The sequence below is a fragment of the Mya arenaria genome, chromosome 11, assembly GCF_026914265.1.
Source record: "Mya arenaria isolate MELC-2E11 chromosome 11, ASM2691426v1".
Taxonomy (NCBI): Eukaryota; Metazoa; Mollusca; class Bivalvia; order Myida; family Myidae; genus Mya; species Mya arenaria.
This window is the reverse complement of record NC_069132.1, coordinates 29,130,041-29,144,696: the sequence shown is the minus strand read 5'-3', so window position 1 is coordinate 29,144,696 and position 14,656 is coordinate 29,130,041. Positions and strand designations below refer to the sequence as shown.

The window sequence follows — 14,656 nt, the reverse complement described above, 5'->3', positions numbered from 1 at the left end:
CATTTATTTTAAGTTTTTTTTTATTATATCTCCAGTTAATTAAAAAATATTCTTATAAGTTTTTAATGAGTTAACAGAAAAATAAACATTTTTCATACCACATGGTCTAAAAATCACGGAAAACAGGTGCACGCTAACTTCCTGTCAATTTTAATGAAAGTGAAAGGAGAACTACGTAGATCGTTGTCAGTGTTATAGTTTAGTTCTATCACGGACCTGGTTTATAGGTCCGTGGTTCTATAACAAAACTGTTATGGTTTTGCCATTTATGAAAAATACGATGTTGCAATACTGGCAATAGGAACGTTAAATGTTTTTGTTTACTTCCGGAAAAAAAGATAAACCTGAAAGTGAAAGTTAAAGTAAGAAAGATGTCGTTGCAACTAAACAATCGCTGGTGCATATTGGAATTTGACAAGGATGCACTGGATTACATAACGAAGATGCATTAACTAAATAATATTTTCGTCTGAGTCAGAACATATTTTACCAAGTTTTGACTCTGGGAATGTTTTGACCCCCGTAGTCCAGTCAAGTCCAGAAAAGGAAAAAAACAACAAGGTATTCTATTGAAAGTTACATTGATTATCGTGCTTGAGATATTTACAGAATGAAGAGTGGATCTAATACAGCAGATCTTTTTAAAACACTGAAAATTGTTAAAAAATTAAGTTGTGGAAACTATTTAAGGTACTGTACGTGTACTAGTTTTGCTGTTTTACTGTTTAAAAAAGAAAATGGTATTACTTTTTATTAGTCAGTCTAAGCTTTTTTAATACTGATTCTAGTCTATTTAAACATATTCCAGTCCAATCTGTTATTTTACACTGTTCGCTGTCGAGTCAGCAGGTAAGGTTTAAGTGTCCAAGCAGTGAACAGCGTAGACCATGGGTCTACACTGGTCCCAAAGATCTGTACAATTCTGACAGCCTCTAAGAGTTGAATGGTTTAGTCATTGATTCTAGTAATTTATCAATCGAAGTATTGATTTATATAAAATTATGTTTTGTGGAGATTCTTGCCTGTTCTTGTTGTAACAGCATTTTATTTTATAATAGTTGTCATGTACATTTAATTGTAATACAACTTGATATTATTACACAGTCTATCTTAAAATAGTCTGTGCAATAATATCATGTTTTATTATTAGAAAATGTATGCATTTTGAAAGTTTTGTTTAAAACATTTGCCAAAAATAAATTGTCTAAATGTTCTTTGATTCACTCTTTCACTGGGTTATATTTGCAAAGATGAACTGCTTCCCTGGTGAACATACTGACAATGCTCAAAATTGCACATAATGTTGCCACCGCTGGGAGTCGAACCCATGGCTTGCCCTTCAACAGGATGCATTCTACAACTGAAATACATGTACCATGGCTAAAAATAACTTAACAATGCTGTTTCTTTGTCAAGCTTCACCTATATATAGATGTGAAAAAAATCACTTAGTCTTGATTTATTACAATGATGATGTATTTTATGTTTTGATGGCTGTCAAGCTAGCAGTTTTAGCTTATAAGTGGCAGAAAGATTGAATCTATATATCACACTGAATTCTTATTAAAATAATTCACCTGAAATAAACTTGAATATTGGATCATTCTGACATTTAAAAAAAAAATTAAAAAAAAAAAAAAAAAAAATCCCTACCGACCGACCCATCTTTTTTTTAGCATGTTACAGGAAACAGACATATTTTTTTAGGCCTAATATAGCACATTAATATTTTTATAGTGGTCAACATCCCGCTGTGGTTGTCGATAGTTGTTATGGGGGCCGTCGGAACCATTTACACGGCCATCGTAAGTCGTTGAACTACAAATGTAATACGATGTTACGACAGGTGTTTCGAACAAAGGATTCAACTAGCTATTATGAAAAAAAAATGAAATAATCGAATAGTCTGAACGAGTGAAAGAGTAAGAATGAAAGTATATTATCAGTATAATTCTTTCAGGGTGGAATGCGGTCTGTAATTTGGACAGATGTGTTTCAGTTTATGATGCTGTATGGCGGCATCACGGTGGTTTTGATAATGGTAGGCTTTGTGTTCCTTTGGTCAAATATAGATCACTTTTGGTCCGGAATTCACATATCTTACACTGTCGTTGATGTTCAAATATTGTGTAAAGCTTACAGCAAGTTGTCCATACTTCGGCATTATCGGTTTTGTGGGATTATCGGTTTTGTGACACTATCGGTTTTATGGCATTATCGGTTTTGCATACATCGCATTGAAACCCTAAATGAGACTGCTATTTCAACATTTTGGTTCAAACTACCCCTTTTCTGGAGAATAACTATTTGTAGTTTATCAAACACTATACACGCGATAATTTATATGTTTGCATTTTATAAACAGGCTGGCGTAGAAATAGGCAGCCTTTCTAAGATATTCAGTCTGGCTGACGAAGGAAAACGAATCAGATTTGACATGTAAGAAAATTATATTTTTTAGACAGTAAGTATTATTGATTTAATTAAATTACTCTTTGTGGAGTAAGCTACCTTACGTTGTGAGACGGTGAGCCTTACTTGTGTGATGTTTTGGTGGATAATAAATGATACAAACGGACTACAGTCGAACCCCGTTGGCTCGAACTCGCTTTGCTCGATTTTCTTGTAAGCTCGAAATGAATATCAGAACCGATTTCTGTATACTGAAGGTAGGCATTTCCGTTTGGCTTCAATTTCACGAGGATTGAGGTATTTTTGCCAGTCCCTGGGAGTTCGATCCAATGGGGTTTGACTGTAAATTTAACATTTTTAGATTGTAAGCCTAATTGCTTTAAAATAATTATGTTCTATCTACGGTGTGAAGAGGTATGGATTACCCATTGTTTACCTTATATATTTCTTTGTGAACTATTTATGTAAATAAAAAAAATACCAAAATGTATTCATGTAATGCATCTGTTCTACATTTTGACGAAATAGTTCAACTAAATCATTTCAACTTTTGAACAGTATAAGTGGCGATCCCCGGGTACGACACACGGTATGGGGATGCATCATCAACGGGTTGTTTAACAGTCTACCTAACTTCTTTGGGCAGTCATCCATTCAACGGATTTCGTCGATTAAAATTCAAAAAGACGCTGAAAGGTTTGTGCAATATACGATATGTCCCAGTTTATTCCTAATTTGTTTGAAGGCTCTGAGCCCCCTTGGGTTTGATACACTTCGGCGTTGCAAAAGAGCCAAGGTGACGTGCACATAGCCTGGCCGACAACCATTTAACCATTTAACCATTTAAGCAGTGCCGCGCCACTTGTTCATTTTTCAATTACGATCCATTACGATGTCTTTAATCGTTGTACACGACCACTACTTTGGCTCGAAATGTTACATCTCTAACCTTATGTTGTAGTCACACTCTAGCGTATGATAGAAACGTATGTATTGCGTGTGAAAATTTTAGAAAAAATACTTATACGCACAGTTTTCGAGCGTTTAAACCCGAGCTATCAACGACAGTCCTTTACAAACGTATGAATAGGGTGTGAACAGCGTTTGTATAACGTATAACCGGCGTACAGGTAGCGCATGAGAAACGTTTGCGTACGTATGTTAGCGTATGTCAACTTAAGTCACCGTCAGTGTAGCGTTTATCACCGTGTGGGTAGCGTTTGCAAGCGTATGAGTAACGTATGCATAACGTATGTGAGCTTATGAGTAACGTTTGCATAACGTATGTGAGCTTATGAGTAACGTTTGAGCTGAGACTGCATGTGCTGAGATGCAGAAAGACCTGGAGGAGCCTAACTCTGTCTATTCATCGTCTAGAAAAAGACCTCAGAATCCAGACAATGACATCCTCGAGTCCTCGCAGAAGAGAGTTGCTGAGTCTGGCAGCATCCTTAAGATGGGAAGTTCCACTTTTTGAGGAATTTGACAGATATGTCACGCCATCCCTGGATTAGTGGGGCAGTTCATCACCTCAGGCAAATACTCATCGATTATGGCTTGGCTTTTGGCCTCTCTAACAACGACTGACATGGTGTTATGCGGGACCCTCCCTCCATACTGCATGTTTGCATAAGCGCCTCCAGAGGCAAGATGACGCAACGTCAATGCAAGCTTCAGACTGGGCTTTAGGGAAGGCATGTACCTAGTATGATGTTTGGACCCACCCTCTGTAGCAGCTCATCATACATCTCAGGGGGCATACGCAAGAAGTTTTTGAACGATCTCTGGTCCTCATTTCTGAGTTCAACCATGAGCTGGTCATACAGGCCAAACTGACGTCGTCGTCCAATCCATGGTCTCACCCAGATTTGGCGTCTTATTCCCCTCCTCCTTCTTCCTTGTCTTCTATTTCGTTGAGCATAATAAATTGTTAAAAGTTCGCAATGGTGTTGGAGAAGAGCTACCTCCATATTCTCTCTGTCGATCTACAACTGACGAAGATGAGGAAGTGTAACCCTATATATATTTACAGCTCAACTGACCACTTTCATGCCATCGTATGAGATGCGTACTTGACATATGAGTAACGTACCTTTAGCGTCACTCTAGCGTATCAAGCTTATGTCTAGCGTATGATGAGCATATGCATAACGTATATGCTATACGCTCGCATACGCTGATTTTTTTTAACATGTTCAAAAACAATATTTGGCCTCTGCATATAAGAACGCACACTGACGTATGTCAGCGTGCTTGGAACGTTAACAACTTACGCCTAACATACCCCTAACGTATATCAGCGTATGCGAGCGTACATGAGCAATTTTTATCGTACGCTCACATACGTTAATGCCATACGCTATAGTGTGACTGCACCATTAAAGAAGGTATAATTCACCGTTTAGGCTTTCTCCTTTATCACATGCCATAAATGCAGCCGATGGGTGCGGGTTTACTTTAAAACCACCCCGAGATCGCATAATTCTGCTTTTTTGACCATTTTTCGTTTAAATCAGTACGTGTGAAGTAAATCTCGGCTTGCAATAACGTACCAACGTTTAAAAACACGTACATGTAGCATTCCGCTTCATTGACGCTACGTGTTTTAATGTTATTTTATTTTTCATCAGATATATATGCAAGCCTGTGGCCATGACTACGAACACTCTCAAGTCCAAGTCTAGACTCCGACTCAGAGAAGCATTTTTATGAAGAAACAAAAATCATATTTATATGAAACAATATTAAAACATTCAAATAGTTATACATTTCAGCAAATTTTAGCATTAATCTTTTAATAGAAGGAACATCACAATGAAATGAAGTTTTTCCATAATGAGTCTTGAGTCTGAACTGAGACTTGAGACTGTTCGTAATCACTGCGCCTGGATCCAATATCTCGAAAATACTTAAGTCAAATCTCAATCTCACATTGAGCTCGTTTTACCCCATAGACTGTTCGTAATATCTGCGCCTGGATCCAATATCTCGAAAATACTTAAGTCAAATCTCAATCTCAGATTGAGCTCGTTTTACCCCATAACATCATAGGTTATTATTGAGATTAATATGTGACTTGAGTATTTATGTGATATTGGGGCGTGGTCAGTGCTTTATTTCGTGACTTTTTCTTTCCAGATCAGCTCTGTTGAATATCCCTATATCAATGTTTTTCATTCTGGTCCTTCAACTGACGGGGATCTCTGTGTTCGCTTATTTTTCAAGCCACCAATGTGATCCTCTCGAGAGCGGGCAAATAGAAAACCCAAACCAGGTGATACATAATGTCTTGTTGTTTTTATATTGACATACTGTATAAGTGGTTCGCGACGTGGAAATGTTTGCGAATTTCGCAAATTGACAAAATTCGCGAATATATTGACCAGCGTAAATATCCACGCCATCTGATGTTTACATAATACATTTAAATACTAGTAAACGTTAATTAAATTCCCTCAAGATTCACCACTTCGGACGAGAAATTGTTTAAATTTCCATGGGGATAACCCCAACCCCCTGCCAACACTTTAATCAAATACATTCCGTGTCTGAGAGAGAGAGGGAGAGGTGCAAGTCCAAAGGTAGCGTCCCTAAGTTACGCCCCCTAGAACGTCGAATCCTGGAGCCAACCTTGAACTATTTTAAGATTTTGTATTTTAGCAGTAGTAATTGTTTGTTTTAATGATGGATAACTTACATTAAAACTGCACAGATTGAACGTTTTGACAACTTTTTTACTTTTTGTCTTTTTGAACGAGCCATTTTTTTGCGAAAAACAATGGACACCATTTATATAAGACTGCTGACTAAAAATTAGATCGCAATTTTTACATTTAAGTTGAACAATTGATGTTTTATGCATTTTTCTTAAACCGTTTAAACCGCACGGAAATCTGAAAATCTACACTCTGATTTTTTGTCAGCAATCATACATCATTGGTTGGTATTTACGCCAAAAATTTGCTCTTTCCAAGACAAAAAATAAAAGTTGTAAAAATGGTAAATCTGTGAGAGTGCAGCTTTAACGATGCATCGCATTTATTCATCTGAAATGTAATTAAAACAATCATGAATGCCTAATGAGGCGAAAGCATTAAGGTTAATACGCGTTAGTTAACATAGGTAATAACATGTTCTGGCTAATTAGTCAGCAAAATATTTCGTGGGATGCTATGGAAATCTATTGCTACTAATAACTCTGCAATGACAATTTTGTAGTTCATTCATGACGTCGCATCAGATGTTGGCGTCGACTGGAAATTGACGCCAACATCTGACGTGACGTCACTTTCATTTATTAAGTTTTATGTGACGTCTTGAACTAATAAACTCTCAATCGGAATGTGAAAATAACTAGCCAAATTTGAAATAGTAACTTCTTGGATGGAATATTTCAGTTGGTTCCATTCTTCGTGATGAACGTGCTGAGTAGCACACCTGGACTGACGGGGATATTTCTTGCGGCGATGTTTAGTGCCTCCCTCAGGTAAAACATCAGTGCATCCCACAGGTAAAACATCAGTGCCACCCTCAGGGTTTACGTGAGTGCATCCTCAGGTTAAACACCAGCACCTCCCTCGGGTAAAGTCTCAGTGCCTCCTTCAGGTAAAACAAAGTGCCTCGCTCAGGTAAAACCTTAGTGCCACCCTCAGGTAAAACATCAGCGCCTCCCTCATGTAAAGCCTCAGTGCCACCCTCAGGTAAAACCTCAGTGCCACCCTCAGGTAAACCTCAGTGCCACCCTCAGGTAAAACATCAGCGCCTCCCTCAGGTAAAACCTCAGTGCCACCCTCAGGTGAAACCTCAGTGCCTCCTTCAGATAAAGCCCCAGTACCACCCTCAGGTAAAGCCTCAGTGCCACCCTCATGTAAAATATCAGCGCCTCCCTCAGGTAAAGCTTCAGTGCCACCCCCAAGTAAAACATCAGCGCCTCCCTCGGATAAAGCCTCAGTGCCTCCCTCAGGTAAAACCTCAGAGCCTCCTTCAGGTAAAACATCAGTGCCTCCCTTAGGTAAACCCTCAGAGCCTTCCGCAGCTAAAACCTCAATGCCTTCCTCAGGCAAAACCTCAGTGCCTTCCGCTCAGTGCCTTCCGCAGATAAAACATCAGTGCCTCTCTCAGGTAAAACCTAAGTGCTACCCTCAGTGCCTCCCGCAGATAAAACCTCAGTACCTCCCTCAGGTAAAGCCTCAGTGCTTCCCTCAGGTAAAACCTCAGTGCCTTCCGCTCAGTGCCTTCCGCAGATAAATCATCAGTGCCTCTCTCAGGTAAAACCTCAGTGCTACCCTCAGGTAAAACCTCAGTGCCTCCCGCAGATAAAACCTCAGTGCCTCCCTCATGTAAAACCTCAGTGCTTCCCTCCGGTAAAACATCAGTGCCTCACGCAGGTAAAATCGCATGGAATCGAATTCTGACGCGCAGGTTTACATTGTTTAATGTCTTTTATAGCGGCAATTATATACTAGTATAAGAAAATATCCTTTCGTATGTGGACGAGTGTTCAACAATTATATCTGATGGATTTTTTTAGAAAAAAAACACACACCTTAAAACCCTATATTTATGTGCAAACAGTAGCACTATCCAACACAATTTTACAATAATATAGTTATAAAAGTACGTTCATTCTACTTGCTCAGTTCCTTGTCGTCGGGAATCAGCTCATTGACAGCAAACACGCTTCAGGATCTACTCCCCTACTGTTTGAAAAATGTCACACAGACAAGAAAAACTGCTTACGCAAAACTTATAGGTAACCGTGGTCACCATCACATAAATTAAAAGTGAACGAATGAACAATGCACGATTTTCCGTAACAGCTTGCTTGTATTTTAGCAACGGTTTTATTTTTGGTGTAAAATGCAGAATTGATAAAGTTTATATTAACGATATTTTCTAATATGAATTTGTCATTGTCTTAAACAAATATAAAACGCACCAAGTGTAATTCAGATTTTTTTGAATGTTACAATTAACTATAACAAGTAAACATTACTTTTAGCCCTTTGCTACGGTTGTGCTGTGGTGGGCGTGGCATATCTCCTGAGACGTCTTCATGGGCCAGTAGGACAGGTATGGTGTAGGCGCCTATAAATCCCCGCCCGCCCCCTATTTTTCCGCCCCCCCCCATCCCCTTAAATTTTATTCCCTCAAATAAAAATGTTGAACTAGAGTCTGTTTTTGCGTATCGGCCCGGTTCTGTCCGGGAACGGCGTTTATTCATATTTAAAGTGTCGATGTATAAAATTCACATGTAAAAAAGAAGAATTGTTACGATCGTGTTCATGGTTCGTCTAGAAACTCATGCTTATGGTCCCTTGTGCAATAAGAAAAAGCATGAACACATATTCAAATGCGAAACAGGCATATACGAAAAAAAATGTCACCCCGCCAAATATATGGATGAAAATCTAGCAATAAATTTTATTGACCTTACAGATCAAAGGTCAAAACCTTATTTTTTAAAATTGATTTGACACAGTAAATACTATGTTGTTGACGGAAGAATGCTTTGGCGCTTTGTTGCTTATAAACGTGAACAGTGACGTTCAGCATCTTTCGAAATCACCGTAGATACCGACATACGTCGTGTGATGTGGAAATGTTCTGTAATATTTCAAGACAAGTACGTGTAGATTATTTCGAATTTAAATTAAAACGAAAACATTTCTACGTTTTCCTTTAATATAACATTCTCGTTAAATGGAAGCTATGTTTCAGATAACGGCGGTTGCAGTCGGGTCAACGGGTGGTCCGGCGGTGGGTCTGTTTCTTCTTGGCGCAACATCCCCCTTCCCTGACTGGGTGGTGAGTTTCGTTCCACGGTCATTTCGTTCTTAACACCCCCCCCCCCTTCCGTTTTGGCATCGCTTTTCTAAACTGTTTGCTCATAAATCCAAACCCATGTTGTACATGGATCGTGTCATTATTACTGCTTGTGTGATAATAGTTGTCAAAAATAGAAATTCAAGTATGTCAAATTGTTATTATTATTAAAACTAAGTTACTGGAGGAGTAGTGTTCGAAATTATATTTTATCCAATAGGTTGGGTGTAGTTTTCATTAAATTTGTTACTTTTAAAAAAAAGCATACTAACAAGCTTTAGCCATTATTAAATATCAGTATTAAGATTTACTACACAACTATCACGTGATAATACTGCAGGTGCTTGGGGTAGGGTTAAACCAATCAGTGCTGATAAGGTCTGCTGGGATATTGGAACACATTACCCAATATCGTCATTTTTTCCGAAGAAAAGTAGTCTAACTTTCAATTTTTAGTCCTTTAAGTGTCCTTTAAACCGAAATTGTTCTTCAGCTTTCATTCTTCAAATTGTTCTGTTGGACTGATGCTTTGGGAGAAATACAAATGCATTGCGCACACCACTAAACAAGCATGAATTTGTTTCTGAAATTCATTTAGGCAGCTTTGGTTGGTGGTGTGGTGGGAGTTGCTTTTACCGCTTACCTCTCTATAACGACCACTTTGTACCGACAACCTGACGTCACTTCCGCTCCAATCAGCACGAGTGGATGTTTTCCGGAAGTTACGTTACATAACAACGTTTCATTGCTTCATGATACGTATGGGAATCATACAACCGACAATTCGGCTACAACGACATTGGCATCAAGGTTGATTTGACAAAATCCTTCATAACATTTTACTGTATTAATTTAAACGTTATTTGCTGGGGATTATAAGCATCTTCCAAGGCGGAGAGAGTACGATAGGTTCATCCCAACCCGAGGTTCAACGATAAACTGATCTTTCACGAGCGGCCATGGTAGATGCTTTTTCACCCATACCAGTTAAACAAATAATAGTTAAAATGTATTTTAATTTCTTTTTGCATACGGGTACCCTTTTATCTCTCCCGTGGGCAAGGTAAGGATTTCAGTCCTGCACGGCCAAATATTTTGATCAACTTATCTGGAGAGGGAGAAATGATATTCTTGTTTAAAACTAGACAATACTTTACCACATGAGCACAAGTTCTCAATAAATACATGATTACAATAAATGTTTCAAGCATTTTAACGATGAACTTGATATTTTTAAATAATAAACTTACGTCATGACGTCATTTCGTTTACTAATATACAAATCACAAATAGGTGTCACTGACGAAGGCAGATAGGCCAAAATTCCACGGCATATGGAAATTAAGCGTATTTTATCATTCCTTAATTAAAGTATATTTTCAGACTATCCGGTGTTCCATTTTCCCTGTATGACATCTCATACGTTTACATTGGAATGGTTGGCACAATAGTGACATTCTTAGTGGGACTCAGTGTGACCTTCTGCATAGGTATATACAATTTAATGCACCGATCACTGACAGGGTGCGAAACAATATACGCACGAGTACCTTTACATATGTGATACCGTTTTTCACCAAATTAATCAGGTTTGTGTATATAGCTTCCGTTTCGACTGACAAGTTTGGTAGCACGAGGAACGTGATTCATGCGAGTACCAAAGAGTCAACATGTTTTAAGTGAACTTTCGCAAACTACCTTTAAACTCAACTCACATTGTACGTGAACCTGTAGCTACATGCACAAGAACACTTACACGCCGTGTTCCACAGCCTGTCTTAAGTCACATTCAGGTCCTTGATGAAATGAGGAGTCGTTGTTTTGGTGATATTCTCATTTTTAAATGTGCTTATTATTAAGTCCTTGACGAGAATATGAATATATTCAATAACTCCTGACGAATGATCTCTCTTCCTGAATGTATTCAATAATTTCTGACGATGTTGTACTAAATTTTTCGGTAAATGTTTCAACATCAGAAGTGGCAAAACTGTTGCTTTAACCCACATGTCCAGAAGTATACAACAATAACAAACATGAGATCAATGCAACACTGGCGGTGGTGTTGTTATGAAAACAACATTAACGACGGCCATTACTATAATAAAAGATATTCAAATGGAACTTGTTATACATGTTGCCAGAGATAGTACGCGTATACATGTATATAGCCAGCCCTAAAACTGTCTCTGGCTATAAGTGTCGAATTAGCTCCTTTGTTTGACTGAAACAAACAGACGAGTGTTGTCGCTCACGTTGGTGCTCTCTTTTATGCCTTACAGTTTGTATAAGGAAGAATAGAACACGCAGCCATTGCAGTTCCCATTTGCTGTTTCCTTTTATGCGAAGATTTTGGAATTCTTCAACGCAACACAAAAGCAAGAACGAGGTAACCCTAACATACTGTGAAATCGTATATATATATCACCAGCAATATTTGTTTCCGCAAATATTCATTTTCACGTGTTCTCAAATGTTGGATTTTGCTTTTTTTTAAAAACAGAAATGAATTATTTTTAGTTGAACAACCACGAACACACCTATTTTAGTTATTGTCCAGGGTTGTTTTGTCCACGGCTTTCGAATTTGATAATGTAACCATGTATAGTACTTTTATACAATATAAAACACATATATAATCGCTTTATAGTAGTCACTATGCTACAGAACCTTATGTGCATTAATTAACATGCATTTATTTTTCTTATAGCTTGGTCACAAGATGAGGGTTGAAGTGGATGAGGAGGTCACAGCAGTAGAGCAAAACGAAAGCAAAGTCGAGAGCGTCAAACTTTGAACGTTTATCTGATATTTGCATAAAACACCTGCAAATGTTGAACATTTATCTATTATGTGGTAAATTTAGGTGCAACCTTTCACATTATGTCCACCATTTTCACCTTCCGATTTACCTTTTAAGAAATGAAACGATTTCTGAGCTTATTCAACAATTTATCAAATACGTTCATAAAAACATAAGATAGCACTTTCTTCTACCACAATTCATTGAATTTCCGAGGGCCACTTTATTAGAGGGATTAATTAAAGTAAGGCTTTACTTGAACATAATATTTAGCAAACATTTCAAAATTTTGTATAGACAACTGTTATTACCTTTATTTAAATATATAAACAGTGTATATAATACCACAGGGACCTCAAACTACATACACCTTTTTGTGTTTGTTAGTGAGAGGAAATAATGAACACGATAAGGCTTAATTACCTGATCCAGTAGGCCTAGTAACGAATAAAGCTTTGTTTTAACGCGATATATATATATATATTGGTTGGTGTTCATTTTGTCCATAATATCGTTTGCAATAAAACAACTTTAAATAATGAAAATGTTGATTTATCTTTGAAACGAGGAGCTTTTTTTCAAATTGGAAATGGGACAAACGCGGGTGCATCTGAAACGTTTGCCCACCTGTAAGAAACTGATGACGTGAAACTAACCAGCAAAAAGCATTCAGGTCAATCAGGTGTTACTCCCACCTTCTTTGCGTACCAAATACTTTTGTTCTATCGAATCCTGCGTTACAAAAAGAGGGGGTTTCAGTCTCGAGCGTGTAGAACCCTGTACGTCGTGGTGGAGCATATTTACCCCCAATCAACACTTAACCACGAGGAGAAGAACTGGCTGAGGACACGACTTGTATCCATACTTTCTTGTGTTTAGTTGTAGGACCCACGTTATACACGTACTTACAATTATGTGACGTTTATATGCTAAGAGAAAACTAGCACCGACCACTATCTCTTCAGGAGTGTTTGGAGCAAATGCCTTACCCGTTCTACAGGTTTTTTCACAAGAAGAGTTGAAATTTGTATTATAAATGTTAATTTTATTGAGGTGTAATGTTTATTTTTCAATAAGAACGTACTTGGGTAGTTGCGTTTGTTTCTTTGGTAAAGCACATTAATTCATACATTATGTGCTCCTACATAAATGAAAACATAAGACTTGAAGGATATCGAGTCTAAAGATGCAGAAAATACGTATTTCTACCTTATGAGACGATAGTAGATCGCAGTGAATCTTTTAGCACTCACCAATCATTTAATATGTTTGCGTATTCATCTATTAAATACACGTTTACAATATTAATATTGGGTATTAATATTTCCATAAATGCATTATTTGGGAAGTAGTTAAAGGTTTATCACATCAAGTGTATGTTTGTTATACACCTGAATGCATTGATTTTGAATAAGAGTGTCACTTTAATAGAAACGAATGTGGTTCATTAATTGAAAACGAAAACTAAACGTTACTACAGAAATAAAGTTCTACATCACAAAGAAAACAGTGCATCTTTTATTATGTATCCTGTTGGAAGGAATAGAGAAATCCACGGGATCGACTGTCCGCAGATTTTTTGTGGGTGTCTCTGGAAATATTAAACTTAACTTGTATACTAGTGTGTTATTCTAGTATGCCTATCAACTTCAATTTTAATAGAATGTGAGCACAATGGTAATATATAAAATACTCCTTCAATTCCGATCATAGCTTAAACAAAGAGAGTTTAATAAAGTATTTTCAAATGTACATATTTAGACCAATAATCGGTAACAGTACTGTATTTTTATGAAAATAAGAATCATTGGAATGTTTATGAGCAAATGATTAACATACGCTGGAGTGCATATTTTTTGAACTTGCACACAAACACATATTATACATGTAAATACAGAGGAAAATGACCCAGCTTACCAAAAAGTTGGAGTATGAACGCCAATACATGTTTGCAAAATCTGAGGTATATTTTAATGGATAATGATAAAGGATATATGTTCTTCCACCTACCATACAATACTACTGGGTATAACCGCGCTGAATTATTCATGTATTTATATCTGAATTCTAAGGAGATCAAACCCAGAACAGGAAGGAGTTTTTCAGTTTATAAGAGTTTTCCCTTTCGTATTTGTGTTTTATACATGGGTTTTACTGGTAATATACGTAAAATATTCCATTTTTGTGGTCTTCAACAAATGTCTCGATTTAAATACTTAAACATTCATATATATATTATAAGCCTGTAATTGCAATGATTCAAAAGTGATGAAAAAAATAACAAACTAGAGTATTCAAAGTATTTTGGCCTGAAGTATATTGATATGGTAGTATAAGGAGCTTGCTAGAGACAGATGCACGAGGATCAGAGGTCGTTGTAGCTGGTTTGTGAATGAAATACACGAGGATCACGGGTCGTGGTAGGTGGTTTGTGAATGAAATGCACGAGGATCACGGGTCGTGGTAGGTGGTTTGTGAATGAAATGCACGAGGATCACGGGTCGTGGTAGCTGGTTTGTGAATGAAATACACGAGGATCACGGGTCGTGGTAGCTGGTTTGTGAATGAAATGCACGAGGATCACGGGTCGTGGTAGCTGGTTTGTGAATGAAATGC

At 37.5% G+C, this 14,656-nt stretch overlaps 1 protein-coding gene across 1 annotated transcript; it reads left to right on the top strand.

The window, feature by feature from the left end:
• Nucleotides 1–1,772: 1,772 nt before the first annotated feature.
• LOC128208459 (sodium-coupled monocarboxylate transporter 2-like) lies at nt 1,773–12,034 on the top strand. The gene is made up of 13 exons (XM_052912022.1): nt 1,773–1,805; nt 1,961–2,041; nt 2,366–2,439; nt 2,971–3,108; nt 5,551–5,686; nt 6,810–6,898; nt 8,052–8,164; nt 8,414–8,484; nt 9,133–9,219; nt 9,836–10,047; nt 10,621–10,727; nt 11,520–11,626; nt 11,948–12,034. Exons 1-13 carry the CDS (start codon nt 1,773–1,775, stop codon nt 12,032–12,034), a joined length of 1,335 nt encoding a protein of 444 aa, XP_052767982.1.
• The last annotated feature ends 2,622 nt before the right edge of the window (nt 12,035–14,656 follow it).

Coding starts and splice junctions, on each gene's coding strand:
- LOC128208459 (XM_052912022.1), top strand. CDS start 1,773: ATGGGGGCCGTCGGAACCATTTACACGGCCATC. Junction 2,042..2,365: donor TCACGGTGGTTTTGATAATG/GTAGGCTTTGTG, acceptor TTTTATAAACAG/GCTGGCGTAGAAATAGGCAG. Junction 11,627..11,947: donor AACACAAAAGCAAGAACGAG/GTAACCCTAACA, acceptor TTTTTCTTATAG/CTTGGTCACAAGATGAGGGT.